At 43.8% G+C, this 19,160-nt stretch overlaps 1 protein-coding gene across 2 annotated transcripts; it reads left to right on the top strand.

Annotated features, from left to right (window-relative positions):
- The first annotated feature begins 5,070 nt into the window (after window positions 1-5,070).
- Window positions 5,071-18,247, top strand: TRNAU1AP (tRNA selenocysteine 1 associated protein 1). Of its 2 annotated transcripts, XM_065650766.1 has the most exons (10): window positions 5,071-5,253; window positions 7,955-8,031; window positions 8,147-8,244; window positions 8,857-8,956; window positions 10,600-10,652; window positions 11,408-11,539; window positions 13,282-13,401; window positions 14,838-15,000; window positions 15,527-15,560; window positions 16,755-18,246. In XM_065650766.1, exons 3-10 carry the CDS (start codon window positions 8,159-8,161, stop codon window positions 16,889-16,891), a joined length of 825 nt encoding a protein of 274 aa, XP_065506838.1. In that variant the 5' UTR covers window positions 5,071-5,253; window positions 7,955-8,031; window positions 8,147-8,158; the 3' UTR covers window positions 16,892-18,246. The 2 variants fall into 2 exon arrangements, with proteins under 2 accessions (XP_065506838.1, XP_065506837.1); XM_065650765.1 differs by lacking the exon at window positions 7,955-8,031 and having other exon boundaries at window positions 16,755-18,247.
- Window positions 18,248-19,160: the final 913 nt, after the last annotated feature.

Raw genomic sequence — 19,160 nt, 5'->3', positions numbered from 1 at the left:
GGTTCATGAGAATTTCCTGTCTTGTCAACGCACGTTTCCTCTGCTTCAGGGTGGGACAGTGTCCAAAGCAAATGACATTCCTTTTCTTCACCAACCACAGCGATGTCTAAAGGAAGGGGCAGCTGAGTAGCTCTAATGCTGACAGATGGTGATTTGAAGACTGAACCACCAGAAGACCAAGCCAAATCAGATATGGGGCCTGAGGGATAGTGGTGGTAACTCCAGTAAGGATGTGCAGCTGTTACTTAAATTAATTCTGACTGCTGCTTTCCTAAGGAAGCTGTATCTGTGCAATGCTACAGGCTCAGGGAAGAGTAGCTGGAAAGCGGTTCAGCAGGAAAGGATCTGGGGGTGTTGGTGGCAGCGGCTGAACATGAGCCAGAGTGTGCCCAGGTGGCCAAGAGGCCACCAGCATCCTGAGTGTGCCAGCACTGGTGTGGCCAGCAGGCCCAGGGCAGTGACCGTCCTGTGCTGGGCTCTGGGGAGGCCAAACCGTGAATCCTGGGGCAGTTCTGGGCCCCTCACACCAGGAAAGCCCTTGAAGTGCTGGAGCGAGTTGAGAGAAGGGAACGGAGCTGGGGAAGGGGCTGGAGCACAAGGGTGATGGGAAGCGGCTGAGGGACCTGGGGTTTAGAGGAGATTAAGGTTGGATCTTGGGAACAATTTCTTCCCCAAAGGGCTGTGGGGCATTGGAACAGGCTGCCCAGGGCAGTGCTGGAGTCACCATCCCTGGAGGGGTTGGACAGACGGAGATGAGGTTCTCAGGGACATGGGGCAGTGCCAGGGGTGGGGGAACGGTTGGACTCAATGACCTTGAGGATCTTTTCCAACCAAAATGATTCTATGATTCTATGTTCTTTTTCATCAGCAGACAAACTTCTGGAAATCAGACCCTTTTCAATCAGATGCCCATGTGGAGACTTAGGAATCTGGGCCATCAGGTTTGTAAAAGTTTAGGGCAGGAAATTTCAAAAGCATTCGAAGCATGTGTTTGTGAAAATCCGTCCTCTAGCAATAAAGACCTCAAGGCACCATGGAAATGTCCTTTAATTAGTACATGCAATTTGTGAGGTTGAAGTATTTCCTCAGCCCCATTTTAAAGACAGGAAAGCCAAGGTACAAATGAGAAGCATGTTTCCCAAGGCTACATAGCATGCTAGTGCCTGAGCCAGAAACAGAACCTAGCACTTCTGACTCCTGGTTTCTTGCTCTAATTACCAGAAAATTCCTCTCCTCTATGGCACAGCCAACCGGTTCCAATAATAAATCCAAGCTGTTGCAAAGATCAAGTTCATTTCTTCACTGCTTAACCCAAAAAACCATGTAATTTTCAAAACACAGGTTTGGCTTTTCACCAGGGAAAGGATTTGTTTTTCATTATTCATCTGGTTTTCGGGGTTTTTTTCTCTCTCTTTTTAAAAGCCAAACATTCAATCACTCTGTTCAATATAGAGTTCCTAGGCTAGAAGTACTGCAACTATTGTTACCCTATAAATCTTCATTGTTCTTACTATAAATACACTTCTGTATTTTTCATTTTGTTATTTTTATGGCTAAATATGGCACCTTTAGTAAACCTCAAAATCCTTTCCAAAATTAAGAACTTTGAAGCAAATCCTCTAGTCCTTATTTCTGAGAAGCATCTTTTTGAAAAATGGTAACATTCCTTGATCTATGTCCAAAGCAATAACATTAACCTATGGCTTTTCAACACTACTTTAATTATGCCCATCTATGGTGGTAAAGATAATATTGCCTTACTTAGACACAGTCAGATTGTTATAATGGTACCTTATGTTACTTATTCCTGCATGGGACTAAGCCAAATCACAATAAAACATATTTTTTTTTTAACTGTGCCCACTCTAGGTATTAGAACAAAGGTTTTGTGAAGAAGCTTTAGTGTTAACAGGTACTTCTCCTAGCATGCATAGTAATCACTGCTGGGCTAAAAAGAAGATGTATGCACAAAAAAATGACATTTGTCCTTTTTTAAAAAGTAGCAGGATACTATTTCTAGCTTTGATTTTTTACTTATTGGTTTTCCTAACCCAGAAATTTGGATTCTGTGGAGGCTGGAAGATTCTCAGGTGAGCAGAAAGTGAAAGTAGTTTCATCACAGAGTTCAAGAGTGTAAAAACTGATCTTTTGAAGGGAGAAGCAAATGTGAATTAGTTCCTTAAACCTTGTTTCTCGTTCCCTGTTTGGCATAAATGAGTAATGAACATTGTGGAGAACTTTTGTTAAAGAACTAAATCCCACAGACTCTTCCCACCTTGTCCAAGAAACAGGAGAACCATACGGTGGTTAAAATCACTGAATCCATCAGCCCCACGTAACAGGGACCAAACCACCACACGCTTCTGCTCTTCCACTGAATGCCCAGCTCAGCCTTTCCTGCAAGACTCGGGTGTGATGCTCCACCCAATTCCAAATTTTAACTTACAGCAACAGAGCACAAAAGACACATGTTCAATGAAGATTAAACCGAACACTTCACATGCTGCTTGGAGCTTGGTAAGACTGAAATCCATAGAAAGTGCTGTTATCTGCATTTTACAGAAAAGACTAAGAGAAACGAACCCTGATTTAGCTGCTTAACTCCAGGCATCTGCTTGAAGCGCTTCGATTAGAAGCCTGAAGTGAAGCATGGATGTTCTCCCCTGCACTGGCTTCATTTAAACAACACATTTGTAAGATCTACTGTGTCTTCTGTTGCCTTGAAATTGGACAGTAACAATTTAAAAGCTGCATTATTGTCATCATATAAAAAATTGTTTTGATAAAATTTTAAGATATATCATCTCATGCAATAATGGAAAAGAGATTTCATTGCATGTTTTCTCCTGGATTACTTAAATTACTTGCAGAATCTCAGAAGCCATTCCAAGCTCAAAGTTTTGCGTTATCTCTGTTTTTAAAATTTTATTTATTATTTCAATTATCCCTGGCTAAATTCATCCCTGATCTCAGTCCACCGGCTACATTTGTCTAAGATGGAGGATGGACTTGACACCTGCGAGGCCAACAATGGGGAAGGCTCTAACACGGTAACATCCAGTACCGAAGGCAGAAAAACTATTTGAGTCAGTTTCAAGCTCAAGCTAAAAATAGAAAAATCAAATTAAAATCTCCCAGGCCAGATTCTCATGCACAAAACCATTAATTTTGAAAGCTGAGACCACTCAGGGCTTCCTCACGGGGGTTACTGAGTGACCCTTAATTCCTACGAAAGTTACTGAGAGTTGAAAGAGCTCTAAAGATCACAGGATTGGGTCCTTCAAGAAGCTAAAATCCTATAAGGAGCTAAAAACCTGTTCTGGGGGGCTCAAGGTTCGCTCCTCCAGTGGATTCCAGTAAATGCCAATCAGAATTTACTCAGCAGTTTTTCTGTCCACACAGGACAAAGGAATCCCCATGTCTTAATATTATGAGCTGTTGCCTCTTTGCTAGTTCACAAATTTTTAAGGAGGAGTAAATGTTTTTTCAGGTAATAATATTCTTCTGGCAGTGTTTTTGCTCTGTCACAAGGTTAGGTGCATAAACAGCAGTCACTTCAAATGTAGCACTGAATATAAAACTCTTACCTTCTCCTGGTCCAACGCAATCACAGGATCCTGGCTTCCTTTTGCATTTTCATTGCCCAATATCCATCTCTATGGATTATCCCAGGAAAGGCAAGTTCTGTGTTGCTCAGCTGGAAGGAAAAATGGAAAGGAGTTACTAAAGATACTGCACTCATTCATTGAAATGACAAACTACTGGCTCTGAGTAATTCTAAGGTAATAACAGAAAATGAGTGACAGCTTTGTGGGCTCTGCAAAGCAGAGCTCAGTGCTAACCAGTGGATGAATTGCCATGTTGAAAAAAACAAAAACCAAACCCAACAAACAAAAAACCCCACAAACAAACAAAAACCACAAAAAACCCCAAACAAACAAAAACAACAAACCAACATCCTGAAGGCTGACACCTGAAAGGCAGGGACTCCAGAGAGAGTGAATTTGCAAGAGATCAGGTTGCTAGTGACACCAAGGCACAAAAAGTGTGACTTGATAACAGAGTGTCTTTATTCAACAGGGTTACCAGCTGTGGGTTTCACTAGCTGTCTTGATTTTATGCCAGATTTCGCAATGTTGTAGGGAAGAGCTTGGAAAAATGACCTGAGGGTGCCCTAGGGACTCAAAAATCAGAAAACAAATAAAATTGTAAGTATGTTTTCAATCTTATGATTCTAGCACACCCATGATTGCTGAAGAGTTGGTATTCTAGAACAATCAGTACTGGCCATACTGCAGGATGATGAGAGAGACACAGGTCCTGCCCAGCATGAACGATTTTCACTGTCTCCTGCAGAAATGTAGTAAGAGTCAATGTTCACTTTTCATCCGCACGGAAAAGCGGAGTGAACAACTTTTCATTCTACTCCTGGTTGGTTTCACACGTTAGTCACTTGAATGAGGATGCTCCAGGGCAAGATCGGAGTGAAAATCCACACACGGCTTCAGAAGGTTCAGAGGTTTGGCTCTGCTGCCCAGTGCTGCTCACATCCCACGACAACGATGCCCAATTTCGCCACCTGAAAAACCCCGGGCAAGAGCCAGCGGCCTTGTGCTGCCCTCCCGCGGGCTGCAACCGCAGCGCAGCAAGAGCTCTGCTGGCCGGGGCGCAGCGCCACAGAGGCAAGAAATAGCACGGGTTTGGAGTGTCCCTGTCATCGTCGGCGGGATTTATGGTGTGCTGCAGTGGCTCCCCATCACTCCTTGGCCCGTTCTCCCTCCAGCCTTGGACCCCTCATCTCATCTCATCTCCCTGCACCTCAGGCCCACTCACAACCCCACCACACCCCAAACCACCTCCACGCACCCCAAGCCTCCTTTAAGAACCCCAAAAAACCTCCTCCCGCCGCCCCAAAACCTCCTCAAATACCCCCAGCCCTCTTCCCCCTCCTCACACCCGCCTCCATCTTCCGCCCCCGTCACCATCCCCTGCCCGCGCCGCTGTCGTTCCTCCTGCCGGCAGGGGGCGCTGCCGCGGGCCGGGGCGCCCGTGGCGGCGGGGCCGCCGCTCTGTCCGCCCGCCGGGCGCCGCGGAGGAGGCGGCGGGGCCGCGCGGCGGCGGAGCGGGCCTGGGGTCGGCGTGAGGCGGCGCCGGCAGCGGCGGGGCCGAGCCGGGAGGCGAAAGCCACGGCCCCGCTGAGCCCGCCCCGGGGCCTGCGAGAGCAGCATGGCCGCCAGCCTATGGATGGGGGACGTGAGTGTCCGGCCGGGACCCGCGCGGGGCTTTGTGAGGCGGGCAGCGGGGCGGCCTGGCGGGCGGGAGGCGAGAGGGCAGCGGCTGGGGCGGCTGGGCCTGGGGCGACCGCGGGCTGGGGCGCACTGGCTGACCGGCCCCCTCACACTGACCCCCTCAAACTGACTGACTGACCCCCTCGCACTGACTGACACTGACTGGGTGACTGACCCCCTCACACTGACTGACTGACACCCTCACACCAACACCTTCACACATCGACACAGCCTCACAGACCCTCACACACATGTTAACTCTCGAGCTGACTGACGCTGTCCCACATGCACTCCTTTGCACTCTGTCAGGCTCACGCAGGCTGACACACACACTGACACATGAACACACACTCAGAGATGCAAACCCCAGCCCGTCAGGCGTGTTTGTGAGCAATTACATGCTCACAGAGACAGTTAGACACACACACCTCGCTGCGTCACCCCCATTACCTGCCCACTGCCAGCGTGACGGGCACACTCATGGCACTGACACCAGTGTCCCCTGCTGCCTGTGCTCACGCTAGCAGGCAGGCACATTCATGGGCACTGACATGTCCCCACATTTCCCTGCTCGTGCTGTTACACACTCCTTTACACACTCACTAGCCTGTACGCTCACACGCTGTTAGGGTTTATTTACGCACTTACATGCTCATGGGCAGAAGCTCTAAGGCACTTACACACTCACATGCTTGCACTCACACTACTAGGCTGGCATGCTTGTGCTCACACTTGTAGGCACTTACGCTTGTGCTTGCATGCTTGTAGGCACCTAAGAACATCCCTCATTGCCAGCCAGGCACACATGTAGATGCCCTCACACGCCTATAAGGATTTGCACTCTCCTGCGCGCACGCACACTCCTAAGCACCTACTCACCCCAGTATTTCCCTCAGTCCTGCCTGCATGTGCGCCTGGCAGCACACTCACGCTCCTTCACCCATGGGTGCCTCTCGCTGTCTGCTCACCTGCACACTGTGGGCACACTCATATGGTGCCCCTTGTTGTCTGCCCTTTGCACACCCCCTCATACTTGTGCACCTGTGTCCCTCACTTCTTGCCGCTGTACATACACGCTTTCGTACATGCGTATGTGGACTCACACCCAGCATATTGTGCTTTGCCACCCACACACACACTCAAATGTGCTTATGCTGCATTGTAGTGTCTGCACTCTCTGCCACTTTTACACAGTCCCATATAAAATCCCACTGCTGTATCATACTGTCTTTGCTGCCTGCCACATGCTTGTATATGCTTGCATATACATACAGATGTGCACATGCAGTTACACCAGTGTATCCCAATTCCCATGTTGCCAGTTAACTTGCACGTGCATCTTTCTCCAGCCCCTTTCTTACAGACTCACACCAGCACATTGCACAGTCCTGCTTGCACACGCGCATGCATCTTGTAGTCTTCCTCAGCCTCTCTCAGATGTGTGCACGCACAACCCGGCACATCACTGAGGATCCCACTCACAGCTTTTCTCTTGTACACACATTACACCAAGTTTGCTGTTGCATTGCACATATACACTGACAGATCAGGGAGTCTTCCACTCCGTGCCACTCCTGCAGATGTGCTCTGTAGAGTCCCTTTTCTCTTTAACCACACAAAGAGTTATCATCTACCACCTCTCCACCATAAGGTCATCTTCTTTTTCAGTCAGCTCTCTCACAAGCTCTTTGAAACACACATGTACAGCTCCAAGCAACAGTCACTTGTTGCTGTTACGAGTCTGACTTTCCTGCACACATGCACCACAGGCACAACTGTACAGAATAGTGCCACCTCCTGCTTCTCACACAAGTGACATAGCCCTTTCTGCTCTGCGCTCACACCTCCTTTTGCATGTGTGAATGCAATATGGTCACCTGCTCTCGCATACTACACCAGTCCCGGCCTTCTGTCACACACACAAGTGACGGAGCCACCTGGTACCTGACAGACACACGAACGCACTCGAGGGCTGTCAGTTACCACGAGGCCATCTGTCTTACGCAGGTATATATACTGATATATGTGGAGATATATGTGTGTATATATATATCCCACACCCCAGCCTCATGTTAGCTGTCACCTGCCGTGCTCCCCATCAGTCTGTGTATTGCACAAAACCTGAATTTCAGTTAGTTCCCTCCTCCACTTTCTGTCACATCCTTTTCTCTCAGTCCATCGCAGATTTCGTCCAAATTGCGGTGCCATTTCATACTTTGTTTTAAATCCACAGCACCGCCGCCCCGCACTTCACACACTGACGTACACACTGCCAACTTCTCACCTGTGACATGGACGCAGTCATTGCACCCACCTGCAGCACAAATCACAGACCTACTGTGGGACGTGAGTCGAGGTTTCCCCTCCAAGTGCTGCCCTGCTCTGCAGTTACACGAGGCAGACACGGCTCTGCAGATCCCTGCCCAGCTCGGTGGGGGCTGTGGTACCCGACATCACAGCACCCTGGGCTGTGCCCCCCCTCGCGTACCGATAGTGCTGGCCCAGCCTCCCTGTGTGTACAGAGAAGGAGCCTGCCATCTCCTTGTCCCCTGCTCCATGTAGTGAGCGCTCTGTTTGTTGCTGTATGTTTCTGAGTGGCTTTTGTCCTTCTGTGAAAGCTCCCTGTTCTCTGAAATTCATGCTGTCTCTTGGGTTCCACTTTGCAGACTGTTGAGCCTGGTTCATGCATGCCTGCTGGTTTTGAGTGGCATCGACCCTCTTAAATGAGTCTTCTTTTTGAAGTGTAAGGGTAAAATACTTCTCAATCATGTTTTAACTGCTTAGGGTGACATTGACACATATTTTCTCCTATTTGTAGATGCTTTGGTCTAACTTTTTTTTTTTTTTTGCTTTTATAGCTGGAGCCATATATGGATGAAAACTTTGTTTCAAGAGCGTTTGCCACCATGGGAGAGCTTGTACTGAGTGTAAAAATCATTCGAAACAGGTTGACAGGGTAACTGTTTATGCTTGTTCTCGGTTTGCATTTGGATTGAACCGTTTGCCCTCTGCATGGCATCACTTTGGTCCTGTCCATATTACAATGATCTTCCCTTTGAGCTTTTCGCCATTGCTGCCAACAGTACGGGTATATTGGTGATAGCAATGGAGAGGACAATTGCTGGCTCTTCGACCTCCTCATCAACAAACCGAGGGAAGTTTGACTTTAGAAGGAGCCATGTGAGGACCCTTTGAATTCATTTGGAATAAAAGGAGTGACCGTAGGCAGAATAGTTTCATGTTCTTGTAAATGTCGTAATTTCAGTTTTCAATTGTTTAAACTTGAGTGTGAAATCTATACAGTCAGTGAAAGTAAGAAGTAAACTAATTGTGACCACAACTGTTTTCTATGTTATGTTGACATGACGTACTGGTAAGTAGGGGCTATTGCTTAAGAGCCAAGATGACTTTCCTGGCTTCTTTTTGGTAGCTAATGTTTATACTTTGAAAAAGAAGTTTTTATAAGTATTGAAACTATAGCAAATTCCCTAGTAGTTATATAAAAATATAATATTCCTCCTCAAATGTGTTTTAAATCTGAAATCTTTCTCTCTATGTCTATATTCAGAATTCCAGCAGGCTATTGCTTTGTAGAATTTGCAGATCTAGCTACTGCAGAGAAATGTTTACACAAAATCAATGGAAAACCGCTTCCTGGTGCTACACCGGTAAGTAAGTGAAATCAGCCAGTTGGGAAGCAAAACTGGGAAGGAATAGATAGTGTAGAATCTGTATTTTGAATGATTACAGACAAATTTGTAGTTAGCACACTGGGATCCTTCTTCTCTTTAGAGTTTAATTAATGAACATAAAACTATTGATGTTCTTGCTCAGAAAATTGTTGGAAAAATACTAATTTCTGTGTGAATGTCTGGATAAAATCCAGGTACAGAACTGTGATACAGTTTTCTTTTTATTTCCGAGCCTTTCTACTGTTACCAAAGTTGGACTAATGAGAAAGCAGAGAGGAACAAGGAAAAGATACATTGACTATACCCACCACCATCCTTCCCTGTCTCTTCATTTGTAGTTCCACATTACTTTGTTACAATGTGTATGTTGTTATAGATGTACAGCAAGTTCTCACTGGGTTTTCAGCAACTTTGATTTGCAAGAGAAACATGACTTTTAAGCCTTACATTATTCTGGGCCCTTAGCAAACAAAAGTTATTCAAACCCATTTGCACTGGAGAAAAAGCTAGTCTGTGGTATAATTGCAACATGTAACGAATGTCTCAGATATGTAATAGCTGTGTAGTTAGGAAGGAGAGGAGGAATAGTCATAGGGGCTAATTTTAGGATGTTGACTCGAATGTGTGGTAGATTAAAATGGGACGGCAGACACAGCTGTCCCTTGTACCCACAGGAGTCGGCTGCAGTCACTAGGGTGACCGGTTCACACAGCAGCTCTAGAATCACCTCGGTTATAGTGTGGTATAGGAAGGTAAATTGGTTGAATTAATCAATTCAATGATTTAATTGATTTATATACCACATGGAGAGGATTACAGAGATCCAGCATGGGCAGCCTGAATCAGTGCACTGAGCAGGCAGCTGTCCAGCTTGTCTCTTGTACTTAGATACTTTTTCTCCTGTTTGCAGAAAACCGAATGTGGCTCACTCTTTTATTTGCTTTTAAATACAAGTTGCTGAACTCTGGTAGGCTGGGGGTGGGGAGTTCCAGATGTGCCAGCGGGCACAAATCTGGGTTCCTGGGAAACTTGTTTAAAAACAAAACCAGGTGCAAAGATTAGGGAGGCCTCCAGTACCCAATGGCAGGTCAGGCTTTCAGAAAAACCTTAGCTTTAGATCTTACTAAATGAGCACATCATCCAGAGCAAAGTATTTACCACAATTCCAGACTCAGGGATTGATTCTGTTTTCCAGTGTGCCGGATTCTGGTCTGCCCATATTCATGTATATCACAAATGTCCAGCAGTCTGTGCTGTCATTTCATTTTAAGACCTTAAAATCAGAAATCGTTTAATATTTGTTGTTAGTACCTCTGTTTTCCTGTCTTCCTTAAAGATACAAAAATATGGTACTATGGTAGGTTAACATTTCTTTCACTAGCTTTATAAGCTGTTGAAATAAAGATAGGTGCAAGTTCTTTGCTGATTTTCATTATTATAGTGGTACTGAAGTCAAATAAAAATGTTGTCCTTGATACCTTAACTGGCTGGCCTGACAGCCTTGAACATCTGTCAGCAGTAAGAAAGTTGTGTAAAATAAGCTTATTGTATTTTTTCCTAAATGTTTGGGTTCGCATGAGAACATTTGAATGTATGGATTCATTTTTGCCTTGTTTCAGGCAAAGCGATTTAAATTGAATTATGCAACGTATGGAAAGCAACCTGATAACAGGTAAACACTCAATATTCAAGTGTTAGTTTTGCCTTCTTAACGTCTCTTTATCAATTACCTTGCAAAGAGGATTCAAAATATATAAAACTACAAATTCATAATGGCTTGGTGAAACATACAGCTAGAAAATTTGCATAGGAGAGCAATCATGAGATGCATCCATCTAAAATTTGTACCATTTTGTCCAGCAGTGCCAGATAACTAAATCCCATAATTAGAAACGCAAGTCCCTTTCGTAACACCTGCCCAGAAATGCTCACACACTCAAAGTAACAATAACACCAGTCTGGGCAGGTGCGTACGAGGGTGAAAGCAGCACAGTCCTGCAGGTTATTAGAGTTAGTCATATCTCAGCAATTGTATTTTTATTTTAGACTATTATAGATCTTTAAAAAAAATCTTTTTAGATTAGAATCAAGGCGTAACAGACAGGGACAAGAATGAGATTTACATTTGGTAACTAATTCTTAGCAGTTCTTTTTACTCTGGAAATAGAGATGGATAACATGACCTTTCTGATTCCAGCAGCTTGTCTTTAGCAGAGGGAGGATAACTTAGGCTGCCTGTCGGTTTTATGCTTTATCTTTGGCACACCAGATTGTCAGGAGTGTCTTTTGAGATATTTAAACTTTCTAGTATCTAAGTATCTTAATTCATATAATTTAAGATCAGTATGTTGGAAATTGTTAGCTGTTACTCAGCACACCTTTCTCCTGTATGATTGTGCTCAAGAAGTTTTCTTTTGATTTCTTTAGTCCAGAATATTCACTTTTTGTGGGAGACCTGACTCCTGATGTGGATGATGGCATGTTATATGAATTTTTTGTTAAAGTTTATCCATCCTGTAGGGGTGGAAAAGTTGTTTTGGACCAGGCAGGAGTATCCAGGTAAGTCATCTTTTGTTCATTCTTTCACTTTACTGCAACAATGGAAAGATATAATGTAGCAAGGGAAAAATAATAGTTCTGTCAGATTTTAGTTATCTAAAAATACAGTGTTCTTGGATATTCATTCTACAGTATGCTTGGGTTTTGATAGTCCACACAGGGTATTGTCACTCCTCTGCCAGTATGATGCCCTTTGTGTGTTGGCAGTATGTTATTGCACCTCTGAAAATGCTGAAAAAAATGTCTTAAGTAATCTTGAAGCACTATCTCCCTGGACTTTTCAGATGGAATTGTGCTTTTAGAGTCTTTAGGCTATTGAGCATATATTGCTGTGAATGCCTGCAGGTTTTCGTTTCAGACAGAGCAGGGCAAACGCAGCTGGGACTCGTTGTCCAGTACTTTGTAACCGCCTTGTGCATCTTTACTGGAAATATCTCACCAAAAACAGATGTAAAAACGTCGGTCTTCTTAACATTATTAAAACATTTTCTAAATGGCAGGAAATAAAACTGTGTTTTCCTAGAAAAGGCACCAGTTGGTCAGCATCCTTGTTTTCAGAACAGTTTCACTTACACACTCATGATCCCATCTGAAAAGCTGCAGGACCCTTTGTAGCCGCTTAGAAACTTAAACAGTTTTGAGTGCAGACACCTAGAACTGACTTAAAAGTTGCCTTACACTGGCTTAGTTTGCCATGGTCCTTTCACAGAGGGCAAGTTAAACAGAATGTGTACCCATGTAGAGTTTTGCTCTTGCTTAATTATCTAGTTTGTATATAAATAAGCCTGAGCTTTGATTTGGTCTTCTGTATGTGAGAAGCACCCATACGTACATGCGTATATGTATAAAAATACATATTTGGACTTGTGTGCATAGCTTGTTATTCAAGATAATCTATTTTATGGGGCAGGGACTGCTCTGAAGTAGCTTCCAGCGTGGACCCACTACAAGAACTAGGTGATGCCTCTTTCAAAACAGTGTGTTACTTGGTGTTTAACAGTTCCCACAGAATAGATAATACGCTGTAAATTTACACCCCTGCTTACGGCTCGTTCTTCTCCCCAGATAGACAAGCCCTTTCCCTCCCAAACTCCTTCCTTGGCCTCCATGGGTTCCTTTTTCCCTCCCACACCTCACTTTTTGATCTTTTTGCTGCGTGAGGCAGCCCGTCCCATCCCAGGATCCTGGCACTGCCCTCTTGGACGCTGTCGTGTCGCTTCTGACTCACTGCAGTGTCAGAATCCCACACAAAGGACCTTTGGGCTTGGAGGGGAATTAGTATTTTCTGTCTGGCTGATGTACAGTACTGCTAGCACTGCAGTGAAGGTGGTTTTCGATATAAAGGTGTCTATGTCTTGTCAATCCTGTGCTGACTTGCAAGTGTTTAGATTATCTGTATCCTCCTAGTACAGATTTTAGACTTTGCTACTGTCCATGCATTTTGGCATGTCATGTGTCAGCTCACTTCCAGTTCCCCAGAATCCACTAGCACAGGAATAACTTTGCTTTTGTCAAGCCCTTGAAAGTCCTGATGAAACCTGGGCTTATGGTTTCAAGCATTTTGCAAAAGCAACTGGAAGATAGAATCATTTAATCTCTACTAAAAGCAGGGACAGCCCCAGCAAAAGTGTTTCATTTACTGTGTTTTTCAAAACGAATTTTGACTTCACTGTAAAAATTTCTTTTTTAAGTGTCATGGCTTTTTGTTGTTGTTTTATATGAGCTACTCTGTATCTCTGCAGAGGTTACGGCTTCGTGAAATTCACGGATGAACTGGAACAGAAAAGAGCGCTGACAGAGTGTCAAGGAGCTGTGGGGTTGGGCTCTAAACCTGTACGCTTGAGTGTGGCTATACCAAAAGCGTGAGTATAAGTGCAGCCAGGCGTTTGTATCAGATGATGTGAAATCACGTGCATTTATAAATGTCTTTTAGTGGTTTGGGTGCATTTCCTGGATGTTTCCATCACAAAGTGAAGGAATACTCACAAATATAGTAAAGTAGCTGGAGAATCAGAATGCACAGGAATTTTAAAAAGTATAACATGAGATCAAGACTAGGCTTTTTTCACTGTTTTTAATTGTATACGTTATTAAATACACACACACGTACACACACTGTATTTAAATATGATTATTTTTAAAGTATATGTTCCTTTACATTAAATTGAAATAGTCTGAATCTGCTTATTGATTTCTGGATCGCAAAGCTCAATTACCTTGCTAATTCTATTATAATGTATACTGAATATAAGTCTTTTGGGGCAGGGATTAACTTTTTTTTCTGTGTTTGTTCAGAACCTGATACAATGAGATCCTGGTCTGACTTGGGGCTCATAGCACTAGGGTAATACGAATAATAGTAATTACTCCCTATTTGAATAATATTTAGATTTTCAGTGACCTCAGAAGTCTTGGGGGGATAAGGAAAAGCAGGAAAAGGGGGTGTATCATGGTGAGAAGATTGTTTCCGTTTTCCTACTTCTCACTAATTTCATCATTAGACATAGCTTGATGTGTGACATATTTTCATTTCCAAACAATATTTGTCATCTCATTATTTCAAATCTTGCTAATCAGGTGAGATTCCCAGTTCCTTGGGAATGCTGCCACTTTATGGCAAGGAATGGGAATTTTAGTCAGCTTACAGGCTATTTCAATGTATTTTTTTAGTTACTTATAGTCCTTTTTACTTCGTGAGGTCTTCCAACTATGCATGGGAGACCACCCAGTTCTTTGGGAATGGGGACAACCAATTGTTGGTTGGGCGTCTGTGGCAGAAGGGGGAGGTTTTTGTCCATTTTTACTAAAGAAAACCCCAGTTCTTTTCCAAGGCTCTAAGTCTTTAACTCTTCATGTAAAGCAAACTCAATACCTTGTCTCAGGAAGCTGCAGAGTACTTAACTTCATCCTATTTATCAGAAGGAAAAAGGGACCCAATAATCTGGATCCTGGTTCAGGATTATTCTAAGCTGAGGCTCACAGTCCTGAACTCTTTCCTTCCCAAAGCCAGGAAGTGAAACTAAATTAACTCAAAGAATTGAAGCAATCTTTATTAACGAAGGTGAATACGAATACAGGAAAGGGCGTTAAATTTAAACCACTTATTTCTTTCTGCAAATGTAAGCAAATGATAAATACTGCTGCAGTAAATAGTGAATGTATTGTAAAAACTGCAATTTGCACGTTAGACTAAGCCTTGTCTATGTACCATATTTTATCTTAAGCTCTTTCACTGTTTTGGTTTTTTTTTTAATTCTTCTGCCTTATTTGCAACTTATTCCTGCTTTATTTTTTTAAGTAATCGCATGAAATCAATGGAGTACAATCAGATGTACAACTATAATTATAACCAATATTACCAACAATATCACAACTACTACGCCCAGTGGGGCTATGACCAGAACACGGGCAGTTACAGCTACAGCTACCCCCAGTACGGCTACACGCAGAGCACAATGCAGGTAGGAGAACACGATGTCCTCGCTCTTCAGTGATCTGTCAGCACAGAAACACGATGAAGCTTAAAAAAAAGGGTGATAAACACATTTTCTTGTCAAGTTATGGGGTCTTACCGGAGCTGCTTGATGAGGAAACAAAACTAGTTAGCAGAGCCTGGCATGTACTCTTGCCTTGGGGTGGGGGTTGTTGCTGGGACTGGAGAGCACAAAGGGTCTCTTAAGAGAATTGTCACGTTAGAAGGGTTCTCTTGATGGGGCAGCGCTAATGTTGCCTTCTGGCATCCTTCATAAGCCTTGTTTTAGAGGAGAAAACAGATCAGGATTGAAGAACTGCTGCCTCTGTTAAAAGTTTAGTGTGGGATTTCCCCTGTGGAGTCTGTTGGGAGAGGAACATGGGGCTTATACGAGAAGAATTCTGTTATAATCACTCACGAATAGAAGTCGGTATATGACAGCAGGAATCAACAGATGATATTTATAAAAGAAAATATAAATATCTGCTGTCCTAACATATATTTTTTCCTTGCAGACATACGAAGAAGTTGGTGAGGATGCGTTGGAAGGTACGTTTCTTTAATTCGATATTGAAGCTGTTGTTTCGCACTGATTAGAAATAGTCTTTCTCAAATTGGCCCTTAATTGCAATGTATAATATACCTTTATCTTTGGGTAAATCTGACGTCTGAGAAAATTAGTGGGTCACAATCACCTAGCACAATAGCATCCTTATTTTATAGCTGCTGTTCCTAGTCTGAACCTTCTCAGGACTGAAACTAATTGATAACCCAAGCTGTAGGTTGTGGGTGAGCTTTACAGCCTACAAGTGGTTTGGGGAGTACGATGAGTCGATTATTGCAAAATGTTAAGTGTGCATTGGTAGCGGCAGAGTTGTATCCAGCTCCAAAGTACTTCACGAACATCTCTTTCAACTGTAAAATAGGGGATAAATTCGTACGCAATTCGCTGGGTGTTGCTGGCACTTCTTCGGTTACTAACTGTGAAATGCTTTGAGGTGTTTGCGGCTTTGGCAGACGAGCTCTGGTGACTCTTGTTGCAGCAGCATAGGATCTACCATCCCCAACCATCCACTCTGGCCCCATAGTGGAGGGACCAGAATGGAATGTGTGCCTGCGTCTCTGCTCCTCCACTTTGCAGTCCCATGCATTAGTGCCAACCCACCTTCTTGGGCAGTTTAGGTGGATGCTCTGGGCTGCGAGGTCCAGGTTCTCTCTGTTGAGTGTGCTATGGGGACAATCTCCGCTGCAAAGAGGGATGTATTTGGATATAGTTATTTCTTATCCCTTTGCAGGAAGATTTACTAGGGCTAATCTAGTCAGGTTCATGATTGGGCAAGTGCTGGGAATGTTTTGTTACTCCCCCCATATTTGTTTTTGTCTCTTCTCTCAAGTAGCAAGTGATAGGATGAGAGGAAACGGCCTCAAGTTGCGCCAAGGGAGGTTCAGATTGGATATTAGGAAAAATTTTGTCCTGGAAAGGGTTGTTGGGCATTGGAACAGGCTGCCCAGGGCAGTGCTGGAGTCACCATCCCTGGAGGGGTTGAACAAATGGAGATGAGGTTCTCAGGACATGGGGCAGTGCCAGGGGTGGGGGAATGGTTGGACTCGATGATCATGAGGGTCTCTTCCAACCAAAATGATTTCTATAATTCTATAATAAAACTAAAATGTTTACAGGGTGTGTTTTTTTTCTGACACATTTGACATGTTTACTATTCATGTCTGTCTTTCCACCTTTAGATCCAACACCTCAGCTGGACGTGCACGAAGCAAATAAACAGTTTATGGAACAAAGCGAAGAGCTCTACGATGCCTTGATGGACTGTCATTGGCAGCCTTTGGACACTGTCTCATCAGAGATTCCAGCCGTCTTATAGCCTCGTTGCTGAGGCGCTGTGTCTGGGTGACAAACCTGCCAGCGCGCTCCGGACTGTCGTGCTGCACCCAGATCCTGCAGCAATTGGGGGTGGCCCTTTTCTCCACCCAGGTCTGGTACTCGAAGTACAGGAGGACCGTGGCCTTTCCTGTACGGAACGAGTATTGTAGGAGCATCATGGTACTTTCTATTCATGGTGGAAGTTAGAACTGCAACAGTTTGATTCCTTTTGTCTTGAAATGAACTCTTAATACTTCTTGGGTATTGTAATTTATAAACTTTCAATGAAACAGCACAGGGGAAAGACTCTACTCCAACGTACAATAAAAATGTTGGTCTTTTAAGTAAAATTACCCTTTGCATTTTGGTTCCTGCCCATCCTTCTGTTTTGCTGCCCATTTAATTGTCTTCAGTCATTTGACCCAACTCTCGTGAATGTGTTATTTTAAAAAAATCATTGCTGGATACCACTAAAATGTCTCAAAAGCTTTTTAGTGGCTGGGTGAGGTTGCTGTAACTTGAGCACAGGAAAGAATCATGTAGGTGAAAGTTTATGTTCTGCTTAACCTAAGCTGTGATCTTGAGCTGACAAGTTTGTAGCTCAGTGTTCATAAGGAATCAACCTGAAGAACATTTTTGAGAGAAAAGACAGAAAGGAGCATTATAAAACTACTGCAGACCGGTGCTTTTTACCTGGTGGTCTCTTGCACATTTGCCTCTCCTCTCCACCTGTGTATGAAGAAATAATCCCCATCAGCCAACCAGTTTAAAACATTTTTACCCGCAACTTTGTTTAAATGTTATTTTGTGTATCATGCCTTTTTTTTTTTTTCCTTGTGGACGCCCCTTGGTGGTCTCATTGAGATGTTCAGATTTCATAGCGTCTTCCACTGTCCTGTCAGAGGGAATATGTATGGTGAAACTGAAGATCTTGCAGCAAAAATGGGTCAGAGCAATCTAATCGATATATTGTGCAACAAATTGTTGCTAACCTGGAAAATGGTTTTCTACTGGATGTTGTATAAGCCGGATGGACAAGCAATATATTTAAGCTAATATTATGTTGCATTAGAGGTGACAGTGAAAATAATAGCACTTATGTACGTGTTATAAGCCCTTTTCAGGCTTTTGTGCCTTAAGCTCTTTGAGAAATCGGAACAGATAAACTACCTGTAATAAATGTCTATCCCAGAAATAGTTTGGTAACTGAAATTGCGACTGCAAAGCATTTAGTTGCCTCCCTGCCCATGTTGATGCAGAGATTTGCCACAAAATTTAAATACTTTCATAAAGCCTACTTCTACTACCCCTTTGTTTGTGTCCATAATTATGATATCTTGTCGGTCTGTGGTCTTTTTATCAACTGCAATGGTGAACGTACTGTGAATTTGAGGGGAATGGTGACATACACTGGATTTATTAATAGTGTATTTCTGAATGAGTGGGACTGGACTGCTGGCCACCTGCGTTCTCATCTGCTGTGAATTTTTTCTTCCTCCTGTGCATCTGACTGTGCTGTTCACAGTGTCCTAACCCCCTGTTCCTCTGAATTTAAGGAGACGGATGTTCCCTGCATGTGCTGGTCGTGTTTCGGAGGCAGCAGAGATGTGGAAGAGAGCAAAGTGCCTTTTTTTTCTTCTGATGTAGCTGGTCAGCGGGACTGGACACTCAGATGGTGTCCTGCTTCTTGAAAAGTGCCTGTTCCATGGAGCGGCGTTTCAGAGGTGATGTAAAGAAGGTTTTCTTTATGTTCTGCTGTTAAATGCTTTCTGGACTAGTTATTCTGTTACTGTGTTCCCCCCAAATTTTAGCAAATGCATTAGGCTGCATTATAAAAGCTACAGGAGGTGACTTAAAGCCATGCTTAACTTTATCACCATAAATTTATACTGCTGTTCTAAGGCTGGCCAGCATTGCTGCCCTGTGTAATATTTCCTAATGCACAGCTCTTGGCTTTTGTTTTTGTGGCGGAAAGCTGATAATGATGAGTCTGAGCCATCACAAGTGGCATCCCCTGGTGTCCAGGAGAACTATGTTTGTAGAGACCCTTGAGCCCTTATGCAGAGAATGATTTTTGGTGTAGAGAGGCCAGCAAAGATTATCCACCGCAGCTTGTTTTTACTGATGCTGCAGAGCTTAAAATAGCTCAAACATTTCCTTTTAGGAGAGAGGTTGATGTGAGGCTTTGGGCCATGGTCCCTCGATGTGTGAGCCAGCCTTTTGGGGTTGCTTGGGAGAGTCTCAGCTAATCTGCTGTTGAGCTGTTAATC

Source organism: Caloenas nicobarica, chromosome 23, assembly GCF_036013445.1.
Source record: "Caloenas nicobarica isolate bCalNic1 chromosome 23, bCalNic1.hap1, whole genome shotgun sequence".
Classification (NCBI taxonomy): domain Eukaryota; kingdom Metazoa; phylum Chordata; class Aves; order Columbiformes; family Columbidae; genus Caloenas; species Caloenas nicobarica.
Note: the sequence above shows the minus strand (reverse complement) of the source record. Positions and strands in the feature narration are given on the sequence as shown.

Coding starts and splice junctions, on each gene's coding strand:
- TRNAU1AP (XM_065650765.1), top strand. CDS start 5,227: ATGGCCGCCAGCCTATGGATGGGGGAC. Junction 8,245..8,856: donor ATTCGAAACAGGTTGACAGG/GTAACTGTTTAT, acceptor GTCTATATTCAG/AATTCCAGCAGGCTATTGCT. Junction 8,957..10,599: donor CGCTTCCTGGTGCTACACCG/GTAAGTAAGTGA, acceptor GCCTTGTTTCAG/GCAAAGCGATTTAAATTGAA.